The sequence below is a fragment of the Poecilia formosa genome, unplaced genomic scaffold (genome assembly GCF_000485575.1).
Source record: "Poecilia formosa unplaced genomic scaffold, Poecilia_formosa-5.1.2 Scaffold107, whole genome shotgun sequence".
In the NCBI taxonomy this organism is placed as follows: domain Eukaryota; kingdom Metazoa; phylum Chordata; class Actinopteri; order Cyprinodontiformes; family Poeciliidae; genus Poecilia; species Poecilia formosa.
In genome coordinates, this window is record NW_006800046.1 from 447,282 (window position 1) to 474,814 (window position 27,533).

Here is a 27,533-nt window from a genome sequence, read left to right on the forward strand (position 1 = left end):
AGTTTATTTTTACATCTTTGATCAAAGTAGTCAACCTATTGTTTTTGTCCGTTTTAGTTTTTTATTATTATTTATTCTACAATGGCTGATATACTTCTAATTGCACTGAGTGAATAAATTAAAGTTGTTTTCACACGTTTGACCTCGCTTGTGATGTTGTTGGTGTATCCAGGTGTGGTGTTCTGGTGCAAAGTTATCAAATAAATTCATAATTCAGTACATTTTTGTTTGTGTTTCAAAAAAAGAAACATTTTAAATCAATTGTTTTTCTATATCGGCTCAGTATCAGTCGATGCTAACCCTCAGATATCGGTATTGAAAGCGAAAAAAGTGGATCAGTGCTTCCCTCCACCCTACATGCCAATTGGTGCAGTGCTGTTGGGTTATTGTGTTCCCCAAATGAACTTCTGTCCTTGTGGCCTGTTCCAACCACACCCAAGCAGTTGACACACTGTTTTTCATCTTTCAATGTAAGCTAGTATATTGAAAAATGTGTGTTACATAGGTCTAACCCAGAGGACATGAAAAAAATTCTGTAGGACGCTTTCCTTTAAAGATCGTCTGGTGGTTTTGATAGAACTGGCTCTGAATATTTAGCGCTTATTGGGATCAAAGGTGTGGAATTGCTAGCGTTCCACAGCATCAGGACAAACACCTCAGTTTTACCACAAACTTTTGTTTTGCTTAGTTATTTATTTATAACAAAAAGCAAAAAGGGGTCCAACACATCAGCTTACAAGTAGGTCTGTCACAGAAAGCAATAAATCAGTTAATCGCATGATAAATTAAAACAAACTCGATGACTTCTGTTTGCATGATTTATTGTTTCTCTTTACTCTCTAGATGAGAAAAATCTTCAGTCTGATGCTTCGGTCTTAAATAGACCCTTTTTAGGACAGGGTCTTCATTGTTGTTTTGTTTACTTACTTTGGATATTTAAATGGTCTTCCAGTTCAAGTGCTAAATGCTCATTAGAATTTAAAGTTTATTGATCTTAAAGAATGTGTTTTTGCATCGTTTTTCGTTTACCATTACATTACTTGAAAATGGTCTCAAAGCAACGATATTATCGTTTATCGCAATAACTTCAGTTTATCGTCCAGCACAATTTGTCATCTTGGCAGGTCTAGTCATAGGGTAAAAACATCCGATTCAAACACAGCTACACTGCGTCTTTTTAAACTTTAAATATCTGGTTTCGACAGCACAAAGGTCAGAGGACACGTTACACAAGCCGGGCCGTGGCTCCCCTGCTCCCCTGGCGCAGGAACACAGGAACGGCCCCACAACATTTACATTTACGGCCTCGGTTCAGCTGGACGAGCCGAGGATGGAAAAACCGAGCGGAAACAGGGCGAGTGATTGTGCTGCGAGTGCAGGTAAATACACACACACATGCACACACACACACACAGGTGAGACCTGCGTGGAAATACTGAAGAAGTCTGCAGAGAATGTCTTAGGATTTGCTAGGAGTTGAGCCCCCCTGTGTGTGTGTAGACAATCCACCGCGTCACAGCGAGCACAGCCACTAATTAGCCTCGTGACCACGGAGGTCGTGGTACGTCTGCACTTCTGTGAACCTGTGTGCAAAGTTCAACGGCTCCTTGCGTCTCTGAATCAGTGGAGCACCTCCAGCAGCGCCTGGAGGAACGCCAGATAAGAGCACAGAGTAAAAAAAAATAAATAAATAACATGAACTGTTCTCTTCATTCAAACAGAAATATTTCATCGTTTCTCCATTGGTAATAACAGGGTGGAAACATGGGAAACTAAAGAAGCGAAGGAGTTTTACCTCGCAAAACGCACAGGGAGGAAAAACAGATGATCCAAACATAGAGCGGGTTATGAAAACCAGACACCAGTTGCATTCTGACCTCTGCTCCCATACTGTATAGTGAGCTCCCAGTAAGCTTGACCCAGTTTGGAAGGAGAGAATGTGGGACACACTTCCACCTATTATGCGGCTGAAACGTATTTTTAGCCGTGGAGATGAGGTCAAACCGCAGGAGCATGTGAACCGAACCAAACCAAACAAAACAAGTGTTTTAATATTGACAGTTTGAAAAAGTGGCAGCGCGGCAGATGGAGAGGGAACGACCAAAAAAGGCGTTTTGGAGCGACGCCAAGATGTTGTGTTAGCGCCTCGCCGACAGGCAGACACACCTTCAACTTGCTGCTGGATAAACAGACAGGAAAATAAAATAAAAAAAGCCTGAAGCCAGCCAGTCATTAAAACACACACACAAAAAAAAGAAAGAAGAAAAAAGGTCCAACAGAATAAGCCGGCAACAGGCAAACAAAGGACAATACCTTTTAGTGTTTGAGCTCTTTACCGGGAGATCAAATGACAGAAAGGCAACACCGCTGGTGGAGTCGAGTGGAAAATTTGGAAATTCTCAGAGCCTTAGAAAAGTTTCCATATCGATTTTTCAGCCACAACATTTTATTCTGATTCTGGTTGAATTTGACAGAGCAACACAAAGGAGTGCAAAACTGTGAAGTGGAAGAAAGGTGGCTTTATACATTAAAAATACATAAATAATGCCCACAGCATGATGCTGCCACCACCGACTTTGACAGAGGGTGTGGTGTTTTTAGCAGTGTTTGTTTTCTGTCACATATGCAGGTCAAAAAGGTCAATTTTGATCTTGTCCAGCACCTTCTTCTTGCCATGTGTCCTGCATGGCCTTTGTCCTCCAACAATAGCTTTGTTATTCCCACTTTTTTTTTTTTAATCAAGACAGATATTATTTGCCATGTACAACTGACATGATTCCTGCCAATATATTTATCTTACAACTCCTAGAGTTACCAAGAACTTTTTTTCTGATTGCTGCTCCTTGCATCTTGGTAGGAAGTGGTTAGCCAGCTAAAACATTAGCTGCGCTAACCCTAAGCCACAAATCCTAAACATCATCTCCGCTAAGGCTAAAGTGTTACACCGACGCAGTATAAGCTAATGCTAAACCTCTGGAGCGGATTAGCATAAACAGTCTTCACCCACTTCAAATCAGAGCACGAAGATAATCGGCTAGCTACTTGAAGAAGTGTTGACGGTCGCTAACCAAAATTTTATTTATATAAAACTCCCAAAATACTAGTGATTTAGAATTTATCAAGCAAAATTATTTCAGGAGAAGCTAAGCACAATAAGCGTTTTCAAATCTAGCAAAAATGCTAATGCTCTAAACAAAGAATTAAATAAGCTATTAGCACATTAGCAGAAGTGTGCTCAGTGCTGTTGGCAGCATACTTTAACTTCTCTACAGCTTTCACCTCCTAATGTAACTTTAGTTTATTAAAGTTAAAGCCTAAAATGTAGTTTATCGGGAAACCGACTGCAGCAATAGGAAAATAAATAAAAATTTTAGCACTTCATATGAGGCCTTTTCTTCAAAAAAATATAGAATTTAACAGTTCTTATTCAAAATATAAAAAATAATTAAACGTGAAACAAAACCGAATTTCTTTAAAGATCTGTTTTGTGCGCACAAACAAGATCATGTAGAATTCTGAAAAACGGCGACATGATGCAAAATGTGCGAGTCAGAAGAGCTCAGAGGATCTGGAAGCCTGAGTCGAGACAGACGTCGATCAGAGAGCTTTCATCGTATCCAGGTACTTCTGCTCCGTCCTCGATTTTTTGGAAGAATCCTGAGGGGTTTCAGTGCCGTCCAGTTCTTCAGCTTGTGCAGCGGTGCCCTGGAGCGGGTCACTTCCTGGATCGGACCTCCTCTTCTTCCTTACATGATAGTGATGCTTTTTGGACTTCTGGTGAGCTGCAGGTACAAAGAAAAAAAAAAAAGACAAAACTCAGAGATTTGTTTCTGTCTTACTTTTTGCTACCTGTTATTAAAAAAAAACACAACCTCCACAATTACAAAGATGGACAAATAAACGAAGGCGGCATGACATCCTCACCTGTCCACTCCACGTCTCCGATTATGATTTTGTCACACGCGTCGCAGGTGTGGCGGCTGCGTTTGTTTCTCTGCTGATCCTGCAGTCTGATTGGGGGAAAAGCCGGCTCCTCACCCTGTCACCGGGGCAACAGAGAGCCAAATTATGATTTTCAGACAGGAAGCAAGGAGAGCTAAAGGCTTTCCATTATAAACCACAGGAAGAAAAAACCCTGTGAGGTAAATTATCAACAAGTCATATAAAAACAAGAGGAAGCAAGCTAACATTAGAATGCTAATTCTGCAAACTGATTTGAGATGCTTGTCTACTGACAATGTTTTAGGCTCAGCTAATGTTTTAGAAATAAACGATAAAGGCTTCAAAAAGTTGGATCTTTACATTTAAAGTTGCATATTTTTTGTCTATTTTCTTTTGTACTCGTACTTCGTTTCTGTCACATCGTCAAAGGACAAAAAAAATATATACATAAACATTACAATTGGTTGCTGTGTCTCTGTCAGTATCCCATAGTTTTACCTTGACTGTTTTATATTAAAATTAATGTATTTTTCGTGCCAGTGTGCAAAGAAAAGGATGAAATGTTTGTTGGGGTGTGAAAGGAAATCCTCATCATTTGCAATTGACCTCAACTAAATATCTGAGTTGCTTTGCTTTTTTAAACATCTATAGTCATATTCAATAAATTAAGTTTGAAAAATGAGTGTCACTTTTCAAACTTAAAGTACCTTTTCAAAATAACTTTAAAGCAGGTATTAAACATACTTTTCCTTCAAAACTGCATTTCTGTTTTCAAAAATAGTTTTTTTTTTATTGCTCTGACTTTAAATGTTATATTTTCATCTAACGTAAGTGTTACAACATAATAATTAGCAGAAATAAATGCTTTTCAACAACCATCTGCGTGAATTTAATCTATTTCAAGTGTTTCACTGGGTGATAAAATTCCTAAAATAAATGGAAAACAATCTGGAACGGAAAGCAGAACGAGGGAGAAAAGTTCCAGGAAAACGAACAAAGTTGGAGGACAGAAAAGTTGCGAAATGTAGTAAAAAGAAGGAATAAAAGTAAAGAAAAGCACAAATAAAAGAACAAAGTGAGCAATAACTAACGAACGAGAGTCAGGAGGACTGTTGAACCCGGCTGACCCCCCGGCAGCCGGCCCCACCTTGCTGAGACTGTCCAGGATCTGCAGTGCAGGCTTCAGCACCGACTCCTCCCACCTGGACACGTCAGTCACATCCAGGCTGTACACAGCGGGGACGCTGTCGCCTGGTCCTACACACACACACACACACACACACAATCACTAAACTTTTTAACATCACTTTTAGCTGATCATGTGAAACGATTTGCTCTCCCTCGTCGGGTTAACGACACCCCTGCTTTTAGAACTCATCTCGGTGTCGGCCTCTCCGTGGAGCGCGGGTGTGCCGATCGATTTCACACTCCAGGCGTCGTGAACTGAACCCGATAAATTCAATCCATCGGAGTCCGTGACCCGCTCCGCCTGATTCTGAGCGGATCAAACAGGCTCTGGCTGGTTTGACCAAAAGAAGGCGATGAGCAGAGGGATGGTGGGGGGGATGAGTGGGGAGTGACGCGCCGCAGCCGCACCCCGAAGCTCCGTCAACCTGCTGACTCACAGCGGCTCGATAATGTCTTCCTCTCCTTCCTCCTCCCATCATCCTCCTGCGCAGCATCCCTTCCCGTTGCCATCAGTCTCGTTTCGGCTTTCAGTCACTCCCTTGCTCTCTGACGGTTTCCTGCCCCCCCGCCTGTGTGTGCGCGTGTGTGTGTGTTCGTTTTGCACCAGTCAGCAGTGTCTGGGCCAGGCCTTTGCTTTAAAGCGTCCCTGCCCTCCACCGAGTCGTCAGGACGGGCTGATGCAACGACAGCATGCCGCCTGTTACAGACAAAAACTTTGACAGATTTTAGCCTCAAACGTTGATCGTGTCTCGTATTTAGCTCCACACGTTTTCACTGAACAGATGCCGTTTACTGGTTAATTTAGGGGCATCAAAGTAAAGGGGTCCGAGTACAAATGCTATGCTTTAAAAACCATGAAGCATTTTTCCTCCACCTTTCTTAACGAGTGTGGGAAAAAATGTTGCAGTTTTTTTTTTTTTAGATGGAGGTTGTTTTTATATCCACACAGAAGATAAAGGAGTTTTTACACATTAAACAAAACAACAGATCTCTGGTGAAGGCAGTGAAGCTCTGCTCGTCTGTTTGGGTTTGTTGCGTCGCTCAGATAAGTGGCAACCAGGGCCGCAATTTTGTACATCCGGCATTTGGCTTTTTCTTTTCTTAAATTATTGCTAGCTTAATTTTAATTTGTTAATTTAGTTTAATAGAGAAACTGAAACTTGTAACCCAGTGTGTCAGAAAACCTATTAGGCATTTAGACATAAAGCAGCAGGCAGATTGTGTTAGCTGATCCGACATTAGCGGCTCCTTTTAACAGAGAACGGTCCGTTACATTTCAGAATAAGAGCATCAACATAAATAATACCGTTTTAATAGATTAGATGTTTAAGGGATGTCTATAAAGTAGGGAGGGCTAAATGTCGATACCTGCCCATTACATTAAAAACAAACTCCTGAAATAATGTGAAATAGACATAGGTTGTGAAAAACAAATAATAAAGAAACAAAAATAAAATTATCATTAAAAAAGCTAATATGAACCCTTAACTTCCCATTTTCTTGTTGGCCGTTTTCAAACAGTCTCTACAGATGAGTGATTTCTACCCGTCTCAGATTTCTGCTGCTGGAATTAGCCAACCAGCGTTGGCGCTGTGGAAACGCCCACTTCCAGTCTGAACATAAACGCTCCAATTTCATCACATCACAGCTAAAAACGTCTTTCTGTCAACAACACCAACAACAGGCAGTCGAGCTTTTTGAAACAGTGGGGTGTTGTTAAAATCACTTATCTGAAACGCATGTGGAAAGACTGAATTTAGTTTTGCTTGTTCAGATTTGGAGGCTTTCTGGCACTGAGACGTCATTAAACTCACCATTTAGACGAGATACTGGAGAGGAAAGGCGGCACTTTCTCCTGCTGGTTCCAAACCTTTGGCAGGTACTTCAAAATGTGCCTTCTTGTTATTTTCACTCTGCAGTACCTGGGGTGTCTAAAGCCGAATCAATTGAAGACTTGAATGTGGATAGATTAGAGCCAATAGCGATTACCTTTTCATTTTAATCATGCCTATTTAGTCTGTTTCTGGCTTTCAGCTGCCAGTGAACCCCTTCTTGGTAGCCATTCCTCACTAATTTGTACAGCTTTTGTCCCACTGCTTTAAGCATAAATGAAATGAGTTGGCTCCATGTGGGTTTGCAAATCAGCACAACAATCAAAAAGCCAAACAGAACCATCAAGTTTTCCGATTCGAGGCTGGATGCTAACTCACCCCACCCCTTTTAAAAACGGCTCTTGTTATGTTTAAGTAACCAACCAGGAAGGCCTCAAGCTCAGCTTCAGCTGTCCAGAAGCTGTTTGTTGGACTACAAACCTTTAATGACACATCTTAAAACAATATTTGATTATATTGTCAGAGCATTGAGATGTTGGAGGTTCACCTTCCAACAGCCCTGAACATGCAGCCATACAATATGAGAGGCTGTGTGGTGCAATGGCCCAGTTAAAGTCCAAATCTAAAACTGTGTTGCATTAGAAAAGATTTATGGATATAGCAGAATTCAAAATAGCTTCCTCAGCTTCACAAAAAAGTTTTTACCCTCACTCGATGTGGTTTCCCCCACCCCCAAAAAAAGAGTTAAAGCGCTAAAGGGGAGATGGAAACACATTCGCCGAATAAGTTCTGACGTACCGAACGTTTACCTCTCTGATAGGCTGTTTGTGCTGTGATAATCATTAAAACAGCATTTTTTTTTCTCTATATCTCCAGATAGCATGTAGCATTGCCAATGCTAGTTGACACGACTGAACAACTTGCCAAACAGAGACATTCCTAAAAATTCTCTGTGTTTTCAGAGACGCTAGTTTCAGGGAGGCTAGTTTGCAACCTCAACTTCCAGTTTACCACAGCCATCCGTTACGTCAACATCTGATGAAATTGCGCTGACCTGGCTGATTTGCTCCACCCTTACAGATCGGACACATTGTCACCGATATTCAATCTTGATTTTATTTGAATATCGGGACTGATACAGGTATTACCATAGGATCGGTGCATCTCTACTAAGAAATTGCCGTAGTGACCTGTTAAGATTGATGCCTAATTTCTTCAGTTTTTTTCCCCTAAATTGTGCACAAACTTCCCATTATTCAGAAGTCTGGAGACATGAGCGAAAGCTTTCACATTTAGTCAGATTGTCCTTCAGTGGGAGGTATTGTCCCAACACCGCGTGTCCTTGCAAGTCGGATCTTTCGAAGAACAGAACAGAGGAGTGTATTTATTTGTCTCCCAAGTTCAAATATGATCAGTCCTTCTGCAGACTGGCCGGCCCCACCTTTAAGCAGATTCTCATGCAAATGAATCCCATTAACCTTTAAAGTACTGTTTGCCAACTCAATTATGGCCTAATCCTTTTCACACAGACTCAAGTGTGAATTGGAGGGCAGCAGACAAGCATCCTGACTGACGCTTGCAGCTCTACTGGGAGCCAACTGGGCCTCTGTTATTACAGAGGAACACAAGACTGCCTGGTATGACCGACTGAACAGAAAAAACAAAACTGCCTCGGCTTCACAAGAACCGGAAACGTGTATCCAGGAACGGTTTTAGCATTTTAACCACCTCCAGTTTGAATTTGAATACGGCGGGTTTGATAAGCAGTCGAGCGTTTGAACATGCGGTGTGGCTCGTTCTTTTTCAAGTCGGGGCAAGCTGTGCGCGTTTAACTAGCTGACGAAGGGCATAAAAGCAGAATAAACAGATTGTAAAATGGCAACATCTCTCTCTGCACCTGCCTCAATTTAGCTTCACAGCGTGAGCTGTTCTGTGTTTACTCACCCCTCACGCTCTGGCCTCCGTTTGAGTGTGTCGATTTTTTTAGTTTTGTTTTTTTAACCACATTTGGGGTTAATCAGAACCGCGCCGTTTACGGAAACCGCGTTTCCGTCTATGTGAGAGTCACTGAGGAAAAGGTTTGAGACTCTCCCTTCAACGCAAGAATCCGGGTACAGGCGGGATTTTAAAAAAAAATTATTTCAACAAAGCTTAACACAAGTTCTTAAATTTATAACATAATGGCAACAGTTTGCTGCTAAGATGCTGTAACAATTATGAACAGAGTAGCATACGGATTAGTATCGGTGTAATACAAACAAGCAGTTGCGTCTTAATAAATTCAGAATGTTATTTTAAAGTGATTTTACAAACCCAATTCAAAAAATAAAACTACTATGATCTAGATCACACTCTACAAGGACGGAAAGTTGTTCAAGTCCAAGTATATAAGTGGAAAGTTGAGTGGAAGGATGCACTGACGCGATAAGTTTCAATAGCCTCTTTACTTCAAATCCTTACCTGTTCAATACTTCATTAGAATTCATCGTCATTTGTCCGACTTTTGATATACAGACTTCAGCTAAAACTAAATCCACACCTGCTACATTCAGATATAGTTTTAATACTTATAACAGAATATTGTACCAATTTATCAAACAACTTCTCTTATTTTTCTATAAAAAGTTTTGGCGCTAGGATGAGGTGGATTTTCAGCCACATCAAAATCGGTTTATTTTGCAAAACTGCAATGGTGCAGTTGATAGAACTGCTGCCTTGCAGCAAGAAGGTTCTGGGTTCGATTCCTGGCCCCGGTCTTTCTGTATGGAGTTTGCATGTTCTCCCTGTGCATGCGTGGGTTTTCTCTGGCTTCCACCCACTGTCCAAAAATATGACTGTCAGGTTAATTGGCCTCTCCAAATTGCCCCTAGGTGTGTGTGTGCATTTGTCCCGTCTGTCTCTGTGTTGCCCTGCGACAGACTGGCGACCTGTCCAGGGTGACAGCACTCCTCCTGACCCCACTAAGGGACAAGAGTGTAAAGAAAAGCGAGTCGCAAACGGATGTTGCTGCCGGCACAAAACACAGAGAGACAAAATTTTGCACATTAACAGAGTGACGATGTTAGCTTGTTAATTAGCCATGTAACGTTGACTATGAAGAACTTTGTGATGTTTACATATTGAAAAGTGATGCTGAAACAAAGCTTTACTTTCTATTTCAGATGGAGATGCCTCCATTTCATGACGGAAAGTTTTAGCGGCTCCAGAGCTGTAACTGTTTTGGAGCCTCGTCCCACACAGTGAGGAGCAACAGCTGGGCATTTTTTTTTTAAGCGTCGTCGATAAATAGTCCACCTTCAGCAGCCAACGTCCTGCTCCCACCGGCTGCTTCTATCTCTTCGCTTTGTGTCTGTATCTCTCCGAACACCACCACTCATCCCATAATTGCCCTTGGCATTCATCAGCCTCCCACTGGGGCAGGGCGAAGCGGTGGTAAATGAAACGGTGGATGCTGCAGGTGCTGGACGGAAACCCCTGTCCCCCTCGTCCTCCGTTCTGGTGAAATCCAAAACTTTTAATCCCCTCCTTTGTCAGGCGACGACCAATAAGACGACGGCGAAGGGACAAAAGACAAATATACCACTTCAGAGAACATTAAACTGACATTAAACTGTCTAAGCCTGGCCGCAAAGCCCGTCTTTAACCTGAAATCTAATTATCTAATCCTCCATTAGAGTATCGTGACTGTAAACAGATCTAGGTGTTCACACAACACGAGGAACCCGGAGCCCCACATACACACAAAGCAAAAAGGTTCATTTTCAGGCTCGTAAGGAGGGGGAGATCGTTTTGCTAAAAAGACGGAGAATAATCCGCCACTGAGCAGCTGCTTGCCAGCGCTCAAGTGTGTGTATTGTGTGTTGAAACAGTAGTCCACCTGTTGCAATAAGCGGGCCAAGAGTCACTTGCAGCGCCCGCTCTCGTGTTTGCTGAGTGTGTGTGTGCGCGTGTGTGTGCTGCTGTTAACTCGTCCCCTGGACCAGCTGGGATTCGCTGGCTGTCGCTCCAACTGGAACGCCGCCCGAACTCGCTGTTCCGCTTTCTTTCAGTTCCTCTTCCACCTTGTGTCTTCCTCAGCTCCCGCTTTAATCCGCTGTTTGTAACCGACAGGAGACTTATGGAAATATATTTTCCTAAAATTAATTTAACTGTAACATTTTTTTCCACCTGTACTTTCCTGTTTTGTTTTTTTTTGTTTGTTTTTTTTTTGGATCCGATGCGGAAGAAGTTTCAGTTACTAATCTGAGATTTCCTGTTTTCCTGTTTTAAAGTACTTTAAAGATTCTGTGTGAAGAGATAAATATTTTCAGACCAGTCTATATTGTGTGAATGTTGTGCTCGTTTCAATCTAATGTGGTACTAAAAAGCTTTGAAAATGTTCTTTTCAAATTTTTTTTGGTTTTCACATTAAATATTTAATGAGCCTCAAACTGTGCGCTGTAAAACAATGCAGCATTTTAGATGTTGAACTAGAGACAACGAGATGCTGCTTAGACCCATTAGAAACAGAGAAATAGCCCTTTTGCTAACCCTTAAAGCAACCTTTGACCAAAATGCTAACGTTAGCATGGCTAGCGGTTAGCTGTTACCCCGTTTTGGTATTCTTATGTTACTTTAAAGTCACTTATATCTTTTCTGTCACTATTTCTTAGTTATATTGTTTGTGTCTACAATGAAGTCTAAACCACCGCTGTCACATGAACAAACTGGAGCCATAGGGTTTAATTTAGGTTAGCTAAACACTAGCTTATGGGTTCCAGCAGAGCTGCCGCTTGTTCTCTCACACTGAATAATACAGACATTCCCATGAAGACGGTGAAAAACAAAAATCCCTTCTGAGTGAGAAGCTCAAAGGAGTTTTTATGTTTTGAAACCAGTGGATGAAAGCTTTATAAATATAGTTTTATTTTCAGCTTAACCCAACTACAACCAGCACTCCTTTAAGTAGAAAAAACTAAACAAAAACAAACTTGAGTTTTCTAATTTGTCATTTTGGCAAAATCACTCATTTTAAATGCATTTTTGTGTTATTTACTCATTGTGGCATCCAATGTTTTATAGACAATGGCGTTTCTGATTGATAGCTGCATTTCCATTCACCATAAAATTCACTTAATCACAGGGCAATTTCAGAAAAATAAATAAATAAAAACATCTTGTTTGTCGATAGAAAGTTTTGGTGCTAGGATGAACCAGACATTGCCACCGTCATAAACCACAAAGAAGATGACAACAGAAAGTAGCTAAAAGATCGTGACATGTTTTTTAATAACTTATCATGTGAACAAACTTATTCATGCGTGATTTTAATTGTGTTTCTTATTTATTGGAAACACCGCAATTGCAAAATTGCATTTTTTTCCCCGACATTAGTGGAATGTTGACAAAGTTTGGCGTACATTTGCAAAGGAAACGCATCTAAAGTCATAGCATTGGTTGAATAAAGTCATGTGGAAGGATGATGTTTAATGATAAAGAAATGGAGTAAGGAAAAGCTGAAATAAAAAAAATAAATAAGTAAAATGTGTTCCAGAAAACACCAGATCACTTTGAACCCACCAACCACACGGTGGTGGTGGCAGCATCATGCTTTGGGATATACCAGCAGGTGAACACACAATATTCTGGGGCTCGACTCTTTCAACACAAATGCAAAAAAAAAAAATAAAAAATAAAGCTAATTAAACCAAAACATCAGAAAGTTTTCTTCTTCTTCACACGGAGGTAATTTATTAATTAATCGCCTCCTCTGAGTCACATGCTTTTAAAAGCCAGCAGGTAATCACTGACTAACACAGACCTGTGTCTGGAAATTAAATAAGGACTCTTTAGTCACACACACACTCACTTGTACCTTGTGAAAACAATTCCAGTCTTGTGTGTGCGCTCGTGTCTGCTGGAAGACGGAGGTGTGAACTCGCCCTGCACCTGTTCCCCCCGGCTGAGTCGGGTTACCTCCCCTCTCCGTCCGCGTGTCGCTCCATCCACTCACTCACTTACTCTTTTAAATAAAAGATACAGACACTGCTGTTACTTAACACTCACGAGGACGCTGTCAAGCTACACCTGTTTATTGTGCTGACAGATGTGTGTGTGTGTGTGTGCGTGTGTAGGTGGGCGTGTGCGTGAATGTGGGGGGCCGATGTTCCAGCACTTAATAAAATGAATATAACCTCACATTACCATTTTCATTAAGGGTAATTAAATCCTTCAATTAAAACAGCTCTCTCTGAAAGACGCCGACACACACACACACACATGCACACACACATGTCTACAGCCGGCCTACACATGCACTTAAAGCTAAGTCAGTGTGAGCTTGCTTTCATTCGAGGCGGCTGACTGGCTGTTTAAATCCCCACGGTAACCAAAGCCGAGAGGACGGCCAACACCTGCCGCACGCCTGTTTAACAAACCGATCCAGCTGGAGAACCGGGGTCAACCTGAGCTTCACACACCGTTCCGAGACATAATGTGTGTGTAGGTGTGTGTGTGTGTGTGTGTCAGAATTCAAAAACTTTCCATGTTTAAAATGAGAGAGCTTCTTTTTACTTAAAAGTTTAAAGAGAAATCAGTAACAAATATTACATTTTGTCAAGTGCCGTCATCAAAATCATCAATACGCATCAAATATGTTGATCAACGTTCCATTTATTATGAGTCCAACTCTAAACAGCTGGGTTTTTAATCTAGATTTAAAGGGTCTCAGTGTTTCGGCTGTTTTGCAGTTTTCTGGAAGTTTGTTCCAGATTTGTGGAGCATAGAAGCTGAATGCTGCCTTTCTGTGTTTGGTTCTGGTTCTGGGGATGCAGAGTCAACCAGAACCAGAAGACCTGAGAGGCCTGGAAGGTTGCTATGACGACAGCTGATCTTTAATTTATTGTGGTGCCAAGCCGCTAAGTGATTTATAAACGACAGTAAATATTTTAAAGTCTATCCTTTGAGCTGTCAGTGGAAGAACGTAAGAATCATTGGAAGAAATGGAGGAACGAATGCAGAGATTAACAGATGGATGGTTGAACGGATGGTTGAATATCCAATGACAATCAGATGGATGATCAGTAGATGGATGGATGCAAAACAAGGAAGGATGAGAAAATGAAATAAAAAAATAAAAAAATCAGACCTTTCCCATAGCATGATGCTGCCTAAATATGTCACATAAAGCACAGCTAAACCAGCCTTCCAGGATCGGTAAAAAGCTTCACGCAGCGTCAACATGATTCCTCCGAAGTGAGGCACAAACACTCTAAAAAACAAACGCCTGTGCAAAAGTCAGACAACTCCAGACGGATTAAAGCGTGTGTGAAGCAGCGGTAACACAGCTAGGTGTGCGCACGCACGCACACACACACACACACACACACACACACACACACACACACACACACACACAAGGCCATATGGTGCGTGCGGCGCAGGCAGGCAGGCGGTGGGCGGTCGGTCGGTCACAAAGAGGGGGTGTGGAGGTTTAGGACCCGGCTGTGGCCTTTAAGCCACTTGGGGTTAACAGGATTAGGAGGCGGGGTTACTAAAGGCCACGCCGCTGGCTGGGACACGGCCGCCTTCTGGATGTTTGGAAACACGCAGTCGGAGGTGAAACGAGCCGCGACCGGAGTGAGAACTCGCCAGCGTTTGTGGGCATGCGTCCATCGTGCTGCGACGGCTAATCTGGGCCAGCGCCCAAGCGCTGCGGAGAACAGGGGGGCAGCGGAGGACAAGAACTGGGAGAGCGCAGCTAAAGTTTCTGAGCTGCAGGTGTGCAGAGAGGATGGATGGTAGAGCATTATTCTACGACACAGAATCTCCATCTGCATAAAGTCAAATCTGTCCACCTCATCTCACCTAAAACGTCCTGTCGTACCGTCATCCTTCCCCGTCTGAAAACTGTGTAGAAGAGGCTGCTACAAAATTAGTTTACTTATTCTAAAATGTTCATAATATACCTTTTTGATAACTATTTATTCGAAAAGGAGGCAGGCAGAAGTATAAACTTATTTAGTCATGCTCCCCCTTCTCATACTTTTATACACTATTCTTAATTTAAAGCTGCAGTACGTAAATTTTAGAAAAAATAATTTTTATTACATTTGGTAACACTGTCACTGTGTCGTGACAGTTTATGAAACAGATAATCCGTGAAAACATTCATTTCTTCCACATCTGCTATTGCCGTCTGAAGAAGTCCACCACTCCCTGTCAAAAACAACCAATCAGAGCCAGGAGGAGGAGCTTAGCGCTGCCAATCAACCCAGCAAACGCGCTGCTAAATGTGCCAATGGTGGAGAAACATTTGACCTTCACAGGAAAACGTTTCGTCCGCAGTCATTGGCGGCCATGCTAGCTAGCATGATGCATTCACCCAACATGTTCCAACGTGTCCGTTGTCGGCTTATCGGCACACACAGCATGATAAACGGACGTCAAAATGGTTCAGTTTTTGTCTCATCTGACCAGACAGCCCAGTCCTCCCAACACGTCACTCCTTTCTTCCTGCTACTCTTCTATAAAAAGCCACAATTACGAAGTGCAAGACGATAGGTTGGATTATGTTTGATGCGTCCACGAAGTCATATTCCATCATTTCAGCAACCACGTTCCTCTGCATGAATCTGAAACTACGCGGACAGGAAAAACATGGCGGACGAGCAAGAACTTCTTTCCACCCACCAGGTGCACAGCAGTCAGACCACTGTTTGACTTTTGTCACTATATTTTACAGCTTTTCTGACTAAAACAAAAACAAACACACACACACACACAAAAAAAAACTGAATTGACCAAAGTCAAAATTGGCAGGTAAATTTTTCTAAATATCAGTCAGAAAACTGGAATCGGTGCATCCCTATTGGTTTGTAGTCGTGACAAATGAGTTTCAATTTGCAGTGGGTTTTGTTTCTGTAAAATACACCAAAGTTTGTGGTTCTAATGTGGAAAAAAAAAAGAAAAAAAAAAAAAAAAGAGAAGAAAACGTGAAGCCACAGGAATACTTTTACAAGCATCTCTGTATGAAAAGGAGAGCCAGAAACAAACACGCATTTTCACAATAAAACAGTCTCACAGAGACTCTTTAGGCGTTTAATAAGGAGCCTGAAACTCAGTTTGTGAAACAGAGACTGATCATTAAGATTCTCGGCTGTGGAGGAGAAAACACACACACGCACACACGCATACACTCTACTCAATGCACAAGCTGGCAGACAGAAACTTACGTTTGAGGAAACGGTTACGGACCCACTTATTCTGTTTGCGGGCGTAGCGCTTTGTGGCGATCTTCAAAGCTTCTACGCCTGAAGAAGAGTTGAAAGAGGGAAAAGATGAAGCAGAAACAGAGAACGGTCAACCAGACCACAAACCTAGCGAGTGTGAAGTCGGGTATTTCTCTGACCTTTGTCTCTCAGCTTGTCTCTCTCCTGCTGGCTGCTGCTCTCCGGAGCCGTCAGGTAGTCGTGGAACTCCTTAAAGCCGATCGACTGGAAAATCCCGTGTTGATAGTCTTGGCTGCGGGGAGCAGAGGAAACACGACCCGTCGATATGTAAACTTTCCTCGTTTGACGTGACATTTATGGCGCCGGTGATTCAGATTTCATTTTCCTTCCCCTCCATCTCTCCTTCCAGCCCCACATGCAGATGTAAAAACCCTTCCAGAAATAGAGTGACTGGCAAAACAAACAAACACAAAAAAAAAAATCATCTGAACGTAGACGACATGAGGACCCACAGGTGGTAAAACTCAGCAGGCTACTCTCCCAGCAATAAATACACAGCTTGTTTGCAGACACTAAATGCTGAGCAGAAAAGTAGAAATTGGTTGTGATAAGATCTGAGGAATCCAGAGGGAAGTTTGTAGCAGCTCATAAGTCTGGTAAAAAGTTCTCAAAAGAATTGAAAATCAGAAATTTCACTCTAGGATTGGAAATTAGGGGGATAACATGTTCAACCCAAGTTATTTTACCTTGAGCACAAGCCGCAAGATGCTGAAAGAAGTGGCAGTTGCTCTTAGATAATGTGATAATATTATCACATTTTCTATACAGCAGTACAGATAATAAAATATGTTCATAATACTATAACACCCAGTTGGTGGACGTAGTTATGCTAATGAGCTAATAATGGAGCTAATTTCCACTTAGCGCTATTGCTAACTTTGAAAACATTTAGCACACTTAGCTTCCCCTGAACTGTTTTTCCAGGTAACTTCTAAAGGAGCTAACTTACTTGAATGTGTTGTAAACTTTCAAACGAATAAAGTTTGACATCTGTGTTCAAGTTTTGATTATTGAGTTATGAAAGTAGCTGGACGCTTATATTCATGCTTTTACTTTGAAGTTCCGCTTCCTCTTCTCTCATTTTCTCTTTTTTTGTTTTTCCCAGTAACTTCATCTCAAACAAACAAAGTAAAACACAGGCAGCGGAGCTGAGCTGAAGTTAGCGCTTTAGCATTAGCTTCTGTCAAATATTGTGTTAGTACAGTGCTTTAGCGTTAGCAGAGCTAACATTCATGGTTGGTGGGTTTGCTCTACTACCTTTCTACTGCTGCTGCAGTAAACATATTGTAGTGTAGTTTAATATCTAACATCAAACTATATGAGCCAGTGTTATGACGAGACACGCCCACTGATCTTTCTTCAAATTACTTTTTGAGTTTTTCTTTATTAAAGAAACGGATAAATACATGCTGCCGGATTCATTACAAATCGCTTTTTGTGTTTGTAGGTTTTTATTGGACTGAAGCGTCAAACTGGAGTAGTGAAAAGAAAAGCGCCATTTTCAATCAACTATTATTGCTAAAAAGAAAAAGAAAAAAAAAGTGTTGCGTCTCAGGTACCCGATCCGTAAATCCACACACTCGGAAGAGGAACAAGGAGAAGAAGGAAAAAATAAAACTGGCCAGACGGGAAGAGGCAGAAACTGGAGAACAAGATCCAGAAGACAGGAAATGAGGGAGGAAGAGAAAAGAGGGAATGAAGGAAGGAGAGATCTGACCTTGATGTCTGGTCACATCAACCAGCAAGGGAAGGTAGGAGAGAGAGAGAGAGAGACAGAGAGAGAGAGAGGGGCAGAGCAAGACGTGAATGGGGCGGAAAGTGAACGGATGATCAGATTGCCGTGAAGGCAAAGGATGACGAGGAGCAGACGGTGGGATGCGATGAAGAGGGAACGGGGGGCACAGGAGAGAGAAACCAGCAGCATCCTCGGCATCCGACTCTCAGTAACACCATTTCTCACACACTCTACTGCTTTATGTATCACAGAGATGAAGTTATTACTGAAGCCCACAGAGGGGCGTGACCAAACTTCACTCAGAACAAACAAAACTAACGTTTTCTGATGTGTGACTGCGTGATGCTAAGCGCTAACAGGCTGATCAGAACACCGCTTTACTGCGGACGGTAATTTAGGAATCAGTGTGGTGGAAGTATCTGGAATCTACTTAAAGATTCTTTACTGAAGCTGCAAAAGAACGAGAGAGAGCAAGACTTTCAACAGATAACAGAAAGGTTTATATGTTGCAGCAAAGTCGCTCTATGTATCCTTTTGAGTTTTTAACCTCAGTTTGCTATGAGTCTACATTTTTTTGGAATTGACCACGGAGACTGCTGTTTTAGTTATGCTAGCCATGCTAATCGCTAACAAAAGATGCAAGAGACAGCTAAAAAATTAAATCATTTAATCTAGCTGCAAGGTTTTTTTATAAACCTTAATATGACCCTGTTTATGGCGCTCTACTCCACCCACACAGTCTGACAGCTCCTCTGCTCCTAATATAAATAATTAATGACTGCTCAGGGCAGAAAGGCCAGGGAAAATATATGTCTTCCTTACAAAAACTGGAGATTCGAAATCGGACATGTAAATCTAATGTGCGCGACTCTAAAAAAAGAAAGCGGAACTCAGAAATGTCAAGATGGAAGGGTACCAGACGGAGAGGAAAAGCTTGCAGCTAGAAATAAAAATAACCCTTCCTGGATCAATTTCTGGAGAGCGGGAAAGTCAATCCAGACGTTTTCCGTCGTGCCTCCAACTTTGGAATTCAAGGACGATTGCCGGGATTCTTCTTCTGTTACTACTGTCCTCTTATCAAAACAAAGAAATGTAGAAAATTAAAATGGCTCTTCACTGACATGAGACAACGAAAGCCAAGTGATTGCACTACGCCTCAAGGGAACGTCTTTCTCAGGTATGTGGATTATCAGAAGGAAAAAAGGAAGGCGTTCCGTCATTGACGCCAAACCGAACGCTGCACCGAACATCTGAAGGATGCTGGAAAGCCGGCGAGAAAGTGAGACAATCCCGATGAATCCAGACGCCGTCTTGCGACCTTTCATAGTTTAGTCACGCCTCACACGGATGATGACTGATCAACAGTGGCAGCCTTGGGAGCAGTCAGAGGGAGCTGCCTACGAGTCGACTCCGAAGGTCACTTGCTTGCTTTGAAGAACATACAAGAGATACGCCGTCCTCTTTACTCTGACGCCCCTGAATAAACAACATCACAGCCTCCAAATCTGTGGGAAGATCGGATCTTCAATCGGAGAACACATTCCTTTAGGGAATAAAGTCTGATCAAAGATCTTCTTGATAGGTAGCAACTTGACACAGAAAGGGAGGGACTCGTCAACGGGGCTCGGGGCCGTCTGGGCCGTCTCTATATAGGTCTGCAGGCCACTGGGAGCCGACAGCGCGCAGCAAGAGTGGCCCGTCAGACTACGATGGGGGAGATAAATAACTGGACTGTCGCTTGGCAGAGGCCACTTCCCTCCCATTGCCCTGGTTACGCAGAGGAATCGAGAGCGGCAATCTCCGAATCAGATGGGGCGCATGGGGAAATAAAGCCGTACTCATCCGATTCCTCTCACTCGCTTAGCAGCATCAGTAAATCAGTTCTTCAGCAGACGCTGGAGGTCTGATGGTAGGAGTTTTTAGTTTATGAAGCAAAGAAATGCCACAAAACCAACCCGTATCTCAAACACGTTGCTTCTGTTTGAGGTAAAGCAGAAGCAACGTTCCCAGTGGGTGCTAAAGCAACACACTGGCAACTTTCCTCTCAAAGTGTGTTTATAGGTTTTGGGGGAGTGCTGAGGAACGATGTAGAGAGAGAGCCTTTTATGGTTCCAGCAGGAGACGTCGGAGAAATTGTTTTTTCCTGATGTCGTCAGAGTCTCCTTTGGCTGAGAGCGGAGCGCTTTTTAAGAAACTTAAAAACCTCTGGATTATAAGCTTTACCCACATCTCTAGGCTTCATGTTGAGCGTAACTGAGGAAGGGAACACGCAACTAAGTCTCAATATGGGCGACGAGAAATTGAGTTGCATTAATGAACTCCTCACCTGTCGTCCTGGACTTTCTGTCGGTTGTATCGGAGATGGAAATCCTGGAGTTCGTCCAACAGGCCTGTAGCCAGCATCTCATCTACACGGGCATCCAAGCGCTGGTCCAGAGCTAAAAGACAAACCAGGTCCAATACTTGTTTGTTTGTCCTCATGTCTACGAATATGGTGCCTCGCAAAAGTTTTCATCCCACATGTTGCCAAACTCAAAATTCTACGCATCTTGTTGGGACTTTATGCATCAGAGTAAACTCTTCAAGCAGGGAAATGTATTCAACATTAACTGAAAAGTGTGGTGTGCATGTGTCTTTGACCCCCTCAAGTGAAGACTTCGTAGAACCAGTTATTGTTTTAATTAGAGCTGAAACTCTATCGATGCCAATTATTTTGTTGGAGAAGTTGCGATAAAGCCAGCTAAGCTAGCAAGAGTGGTTGATGATTGTTAGCCGTGTAAGTCTGTTAATCAATCCTCTCTCACGGTTGAGCAAAAGCGGACAGTCGCCGATAAGATCAGTGGATAAAATCGGTTTCTCATGCAAATATCGGCAGATCCCCAATCTCTCAAAATATCAGAAATCGGGCCCAATTTATCAATCGGTGCATTCTTAAAGCTAATGAAATACTTTGTATCTAAAAGACAGGATTTTTCTCAAGGAAATGGCTCAAACTTAGTCAGATTGGATGTGGACTGTCTGAACATCAATTCCTTAATTTTGCTACAGATTCTCAAATAGATTTAGACTTTGACTAGGCCACTCTAGCATATTAAACTTGCTGTGTGCTAAACCATTCGACTGGAGCTCTTTAGGGTTCTGATCCTGCTAGAAAGTGAAATTCCATCCCAATCTTAAGTCTTTGGCATCTTGTGACAGATTTTCTTCCAGGACGGCCCTGAATTTAGCTCCATCCACCTCAGCATGATGCTGCCAACTTCACATTTCCAACAGGTGTTAGCATGTTCAGGCTAATGCAGCGTTAGCTTGTGTAGCATTTTACACATTGGCCTAAAAGTTTAACTTCGTATCACTGTTTTCCGTACTTTTTATAGCACTGATTCAACGATGGCTTTCTTCTCTTCACTCAGAGTAAAAGGGGTCACAGAAAATGCACGCCACACTTTTAAGATTTTTAATTCAGAATTTAAAATATATGAATATATAGTTATAATTCTTCTTCTATAAAATTTGAGCTTGGAACATGCTAAAAATTAAAGGAAATGATATAGAAGAAGATGATTCTGCCGTCCTCACCCTCCATGTCTGCGTGCAGCCAGAAGATGCAGGGGTCGGGGAACCTCAGGGGCCCTCCGAGGCCGTCGCCGCCCTGCCTCTGCTCCTCCAGCCAGCGGCTGTGAGGAACACCCGTGTCGTTGTGAATCTGAAGACTTCTGCAAACAAAAGCAGGGGAAAAGGGTACGCTCTCACTCTGTGAAGTCAGATTCCTTTTTCCCGCATCCAAAGTCTCTCCTGGTAAAACCGAGATTAGTTGAGTTAACCGCCCACTCATCCACTAAATCCACTGCAAATTAAAACCCCCAGCTCCCTTTTCTGAGAAACTAATTAATCACGCGGGTTAACTTGTTGTGAACGCTGACGACGACGACTGCTGGGTAACGCTCCCCAAGGACGCGTGAAGAGATAAATAACATGATCCCACAAAGAAACGAATCTGAATGCAAAGCGCATCTTTTTTAGTTACGCCCGGCTGGACACCGAGGCTGGGAGGAAAAGATGACGCCTGTCAGCTCCAGTCTGAATAAAGAACAGGGTAACCTAACCTGCTCACATAAAACACCGCTGCTCCTGCTGCTACCCATCAAGCTGCGCTGAAGAGAGGAAACCAGCGTGCAGCTGTCAGGAGGAGAGGGCCTCTCTTCAGGCTAAACCCAGAGAAAAAAACCTAACGGGAAGCAGAGCTGGTCCAGGGAACAAATGGTATAATTCAAGCTACAATATGAAAAAACAAAGACCAGCCTGGTGTGAAGCAAAGGGAAAATGATTTGTGCAGGTTTTTCTGTTTTGTTTCTTCCAAACTGGTTTCTCTTGTACATGAGAAGATGGATCTCAATGGGATAACCTGTATAAATAAATGTTAAATTTTTTTTAAAAGCATTTTTGCTTTCAAATGGTGAATAATGTCTGTAATATTCCAAGATAAACTTTAAAAATTACCAAAACCCCCCCAAAAAACTTCTTTTTTTTAATCCTAACTAGCTTAAAACAGGAAAAGCTTAGTCTGATTAAATGTACGACAGGCAGCAATAAAACTGTTACTTCTCATTCTATATAGTGCGTTTAAATATCTGGTTTCAGCTGCAAATGTAGAAAAAAAAAAAAAAAACTTGCCTGATAAGACAAGTTAACTTTTTTGCAAAAAATGAAAACAAAAACAAGTCACTGCTTTTGAAAGACAAAAAACACATTTGCTGATGATGTCACTCCTCTGGAAAAAGTAGATCCAACTGTAAATTCAGGGTCATGTTTCTGCTTATGACCTTCATATTGGGTCCCTATATAGTCACTGATTAAAACTTAATGACTTTGTCACTATATTCACCAATTTCCAGAGTCTCCCTCTCTCTTTCTCTGGTGGGGATATTGTGAATGAAGGGAATATATGCTATGTTAGAGACCTAATTTTATGAATTACAAATATGAATCTGCAGCATTAGGTGATTCAGAAAAACAGTTCTAATTACTGTGCTGTTTTACCTCAAAACATGTGTCGCCTAAAAATATCCCACTAAACTGCAAGATATTACTCGCAAATGTGAGTTTAATTAACTCCTTTTACTGTGTAGCTGAATTATTTCTAACTACTTTGTTTTTCTTCTAGCAAGTATATGATTCCTGTTATTTCCCCGTTGCGCCGATGGCTTTCAGCGGCAACAACTTTATGCTTTGTAATGAAAAAAGAAGTAGCTTCTAGATGTAATAAAGCAATCCGTCAGCTTTTGCTATAAGTTATGGATTATGAGTTTGGGGCTGCAGACACGGCACACCAAGTCAAAACAGGATATTGTTTAACTCCGTCATAATGGAAAATAGTCTCTGAATAAACAAGAAGCTATTCGACTAGATTTACCTCTGACTAAAACAGCAGCAAAGATTCATGTATAACACCACGGTTAGCAGAAATTATATTAAAATTTACTACCAATTACTGTTAGGTTATAAAGACCAACTTCTTTCACAATGCAGATTAAGTTTGTTTTTACTTGTACAATGCTGAAAATGTATGCTAACCCGCTACAGCGAACAGCAAAATGTTGAAAGTAAGTGGAGACATAGACTTGAACCTCTTTCTAACAGTCGCTAAAAATTAAATTAAAATTAAACAAGTGTATAGTTTTGGAAAGATGTACCTCTTTGTTTCTAATGTCGATTAAAGTTAAAGAAAACGTCATGCTGTGAAATTTTTATATCAGAATAGCTTATTGAAAAATAAGAACATAGCACTAAGCTAACACTTTTGTACACGTGCGCTTTTGTTAGCATCTAACCTACTAGCTTAAGTTAGCATCTAGCACAGCTGCTAAAAATACAGAGAAATAACTACCATATCATGGAGTATGTTTTCACACATTCCCAACCCATTATATGTCTCATTATATGCTATGCTTTGCTCATAGTAGCACTATTTTGCTGTGTTTACTAAATGATAAAGAACTAGCTAAGGAAACTGTACTAGCAATCATCATTTCGTCCCCAACTACATTCAATTCAAACAATCCGTTTCTTGCCCATACGTGTAAACCAAAGTGTATTAGTTTATTTTTATTTATAGTTTGGCATTTCCAAAAGATGCATGGATCTATCGAACTGGGATTGGTATCTGCTAATTTTTCCTTGATGGGATCTGATCCAGGCCAAATACAGGAACGTAATACTTTTACACATGCTTTCATCGCAGAAATAGAGATAATAAGATTGTCATTATTTTTAATTAGGATTCCAAACAATAACCTCAATTATGGAATACTAAACAAATTTTACTCTTATGTATAATAACCTACAACTAAACTAAACTAAAAAACATAAAAATTGGTTAAAAACTGAACCAGCAGGTCAGACCTCAGAAAAAACCACAAACTAGGATTGACCAAAAGAAAAAAAAAATCATGGTCCATTTTTCTCGTTCCTCCAATATTTTCATGAAATATGGAGAAAAACAATCATAAGACTGTTTAATCGTCTCAGACGATTTAGTCTGATCGTACATTATTTGTTAAAGCTTTGCATTACATCCCATTTATTTTGGCTCCGATCCGACTTTGGGCTGCTGTGACTCCCATATTCAACAGAATATGACTGGATCAAAACCAACTCGAAGCCAATTAACAACCCAACAGAGCACCAACAATATGACCACACATTGTTAATAAAAGACAACATTTAAACCGTGACATATGGAGCTGATGACATGACCAGCTGCCTCACCTGGCTACCTTGCGCTTGTCATTTGGGTGCAGCATGGAGGCCATTTTGGGGTCCACCTCAGCCAGCCTTTTATGCAGCTCCTCTCCTCCCAGTTTCTCCAGCTCCATCTTCCTGCTTTGGCCTCCGTCTGCTCCGTCCCCTGAGTCCTCATTCTCCTGCTGCGAGGCACGTTCGCGTCACATATCTTCAATTATTCAAGACTTTTTAACTCAGATTTAGCCGAATGTACAAAAACCACAAAGTATGGCATCATTAGCATAATAAAAAAACGATTCCAAACATAAGCTAACTAGACGTTACATTGTCCATCACCAAATCTAAACCTTTGACTTAACATAAAGAGAAGTGAGGAGGATGATAACTCATGAACTCGCTCACCTCCGTGTCCAGCAGGACTTTCCACAGCAGAGACTCGATGTAATAGTTTGTTCCTCCAACAACGATGGGCAGCTTGTTTCTGCTGTGCATGTCGCCGACGTTGGAGTGCGTTAAGGAGGATGTCGAAACCTCTGAGGATGCATTGCGTTTTGTTGAAAAAAAAATTAAAAATTCCACCCTTTGTATAAATTTTAGTTACTGAAGTAAGTTAAAGGGAGTGTTGGCAACTTATTGGGTAAAACTACCCACTAGCTTAGGGGTGCGACAATTAATGTCCTCATATTCATGTGAGATGCGATTGGCCATCTTTTGCAGCAAAAGTCTGAAAATCAGCTACTGCCCCATTATCCGACCTGCACACATCTGAATGCAAGCAGTTAACGATAATCGGCCGATTGTTGCCAACTTAGCAACTTTGTTGGTATAACTTAGCAACTTTCAGTCAAATAAATTGGTATCGGCCAAAATCGGACTTGTTAGAAAAGACTTTTTAAACATCCATGAACGGCTAGAAAAGAGTCGGTGCATCCCTATAAAGAGAGATAATTGATGTTTGTGTTTGACTATCATCTCATGATTCTTCACTTTGAATACTCACTTCAGTTCAAACGAATGAGCAGCAGCAGAAGCAGAGAAACTGGAGGACGTGAGCTGTTTGGTGTCACAGACAGAAGCGCCACACCTTATTTCCTCTGTCGCATCTTCTTTCATCCTAAGCCTCCTCCTCCCCCGCCTCTTACTGTGGGCTAATCAAATAACCCCTCAAACCAGATAAAAGCCCATCAGGCATCATCACTCGCCTGTTGTCCACTTACAGGCCTGCCTCTCTGCGAAGAAGAGCGGAGGAAGGTTATTGACAAGCAGCAGAAATCAAGAGGATGAGAAGCCACAGGGGGAGGGGTTTATGCGAGTGGCGTGTTTAGTGGTGGGTGGAGGGGGGAAATGATGCGACATCAGATCCTGCGTCCTTAAACTTAAAGTCACACTGACTCCCTGTTTCTCTCCTTTTCCTCCTAATCTGTATTCAGCTCTTCCTCTTCGCCACCAGCAGGTTCCTGCTGCACCGATCCTATTCTTGGAGCTCCCGCATCCCCTCAAAGTGTGTGTGTAGGAATAAAAAACGGGAGACAAGCATGTGTGTGTGTGCCGATCTATTAATACCTCCCTCTCCCTCTCTCTTTCTAGTTATCGCCTCCTCTCTGCACATCAGTGTGATGTGGCCGGCGTCTGCGGGGCGTGACCGGCCAGAGCCGGCGCCTGTTAGCGTGCGTGTTTGTCAAGACACACCGCAGACGCGCTCCGCTATAAATATCAACTCTAGTGATCTCCTGCTTTGCGTTCTTCCAGGAAAACATCTGCAAGAGGCAAGAATCAGGACACAGCGTCAACAGAGCTGCTGCGTTCCAGCCAATTAGTACGTTAGACCTGCCAAGTTTCCCGCCAAATAATCTGCTGTGTGGCGGGTTGATGGCGCGGCGTGGAATCAGGTGGAAGAAAAAAAACAAAACAAAACATTTTCTTGGTTATTGAATTTGCAGAGTTTAGGATATGAGCTCCAGTGCTTTGTTCCTGAAGTCCACCACCGTGTAGGTCCGCACCAACGGGTCCACAAAGTCCAACATGTGGTGTGCGCACTGGGCGCGCTCCTCGGCAGTCACCTTATTTGTGATTATGTCCAGACCCTTGTACACCTGCAAGGGACAGAAATGAGTAGATAATAAAATACGGAGTAGTTGGTCTGACTCTCTATTTTGCTTTATGGTCTGATTCCAGTTCTGTTCCTTTAGACAACGTTCGGGGTCGGGCATTGATCGTATCGTTTATCAATCATCGCGATAAATTTCTTACCAGGATAATATCTTGATTTATCGTTGTCACCACAAATTCCAATTAATGATGTTTAAAATAAAACCTGAAGCTGCCTTGTATCGTCGGGATTGTTCGTTTTACTATTTTTCTCCACAGTTTGTTCAAATCTGAGCTTCTGCAAAGCTCATATTTGCATGGTGCTCCTACTTACAGGTGAGTATTCATCATATTGTTATTTATAATGATAAGTTTTTTTATAACACTTTTGATATATTATTGTCACCATAAATTCCTATTAAAGATGTTTATTCTATCAACCCCCAAAAACAGTCTGGGATCGTTAGTTTTAGTATTTTCTGTTTGTTGAATAATGGTGTATCAATAAATATCAATAAATATGATTAAATGTAGCTACTTTGTGCTTTTTTACAGGTTTAGATTTCAAAATTGCTTCATCCAACCAAGAAGTTTGTTTCCGATAGGATTTCCGACAGGCATCTGTGCCAAAATTCGAAAATATATTCTGTTTTATTTACATTGTATCAAAAAATGTCATGCTGAAAATAACTTAATCCCTCTCCATTAATCAATTACTGTCTAAATATACCCGGGGTG

The 27,533-nt window shown here is 41.8% G+C and overlaps 1 protein-coding gene and 1 long non-coding RNA gene across 5 annotated transcripts in view; one reads left to right on the plus strand and one right to left on the minus strand.

The window, feature by feature from the left end:
* Positions 1-26,666, plus strand: LOC107837047 (uncharacterized). 3 transcript variants are annotated; one of them, XR_001663025.1, is made up of 3 exons: positions 1-1,379; positions 26,138-26,208; positions 26,295-26,666. It is a non-coding gene; the product is annotated as an uncharacterized LOC107837047 (long non-coding RNA). The 3 variants fall into 3 exon arrangements; XR_001663024.1 differs by lacking the exon at positions 1-1,379 and adding an exon at positions 25,215-26,034 and having other exon boundaries at positions 26,138-26,212; XR_001663023.1 differs by lacking the exon at positions 1-1,379 and adding an exon at positions 25,215-26,034.
* The window catches only part of trit1 (tRNA isopentenyltransferase 1), a 36,672-nt gene continuing 11,793 nt past the window's right edge, over positions 2,655-27,533 (minus strand). The window contains exons 2-11 of one of the 2 annotated variants that reach the window (XM_016675170.1): positions 26,660-26,800; positions 25,110-25,208; positions 24,732-24,886; positions 21,543-21,679; positions 20,293-20,404; positions 16,351-16,463; positions 16,175-16,252; positions 5,090-5,199; positions 3,925-4,039; positions 2,655-3,782 (exon numbers count right to left, since the gene is read on the minus strand). In XM_016675170.1, coding sequence (XP_016530656.1) covers positions 3,598-3,782; positions 3,925-4,039; positions 5,090-5,199; positions 16,175-16,252; positions 16,351-16,463; positions 20,293-20,404; positions 21,543-21,679; positions 24,732-24,886; positions 25,110-25,208; positions 26,660-26,800 — 1,245 coding nt within the window. In that variant the 3' untranslated portion in view covers positions 2,655-3,597. Of the gene's footprint in view, positions 3,783-3,924; positions 4,040-5,089; positions 5,200-16,174; positions 16,253-16,350; positions 16,464-20,292; positions 20,405-21,542; positions 21,680-24,731; positions 24,890-25,109; positions 25,209-26,659; positions 26,801-27,533 lie in introns of both variants that reach the window. The other variant, XM_007559765.2, reaches the window with a different exon arrangement.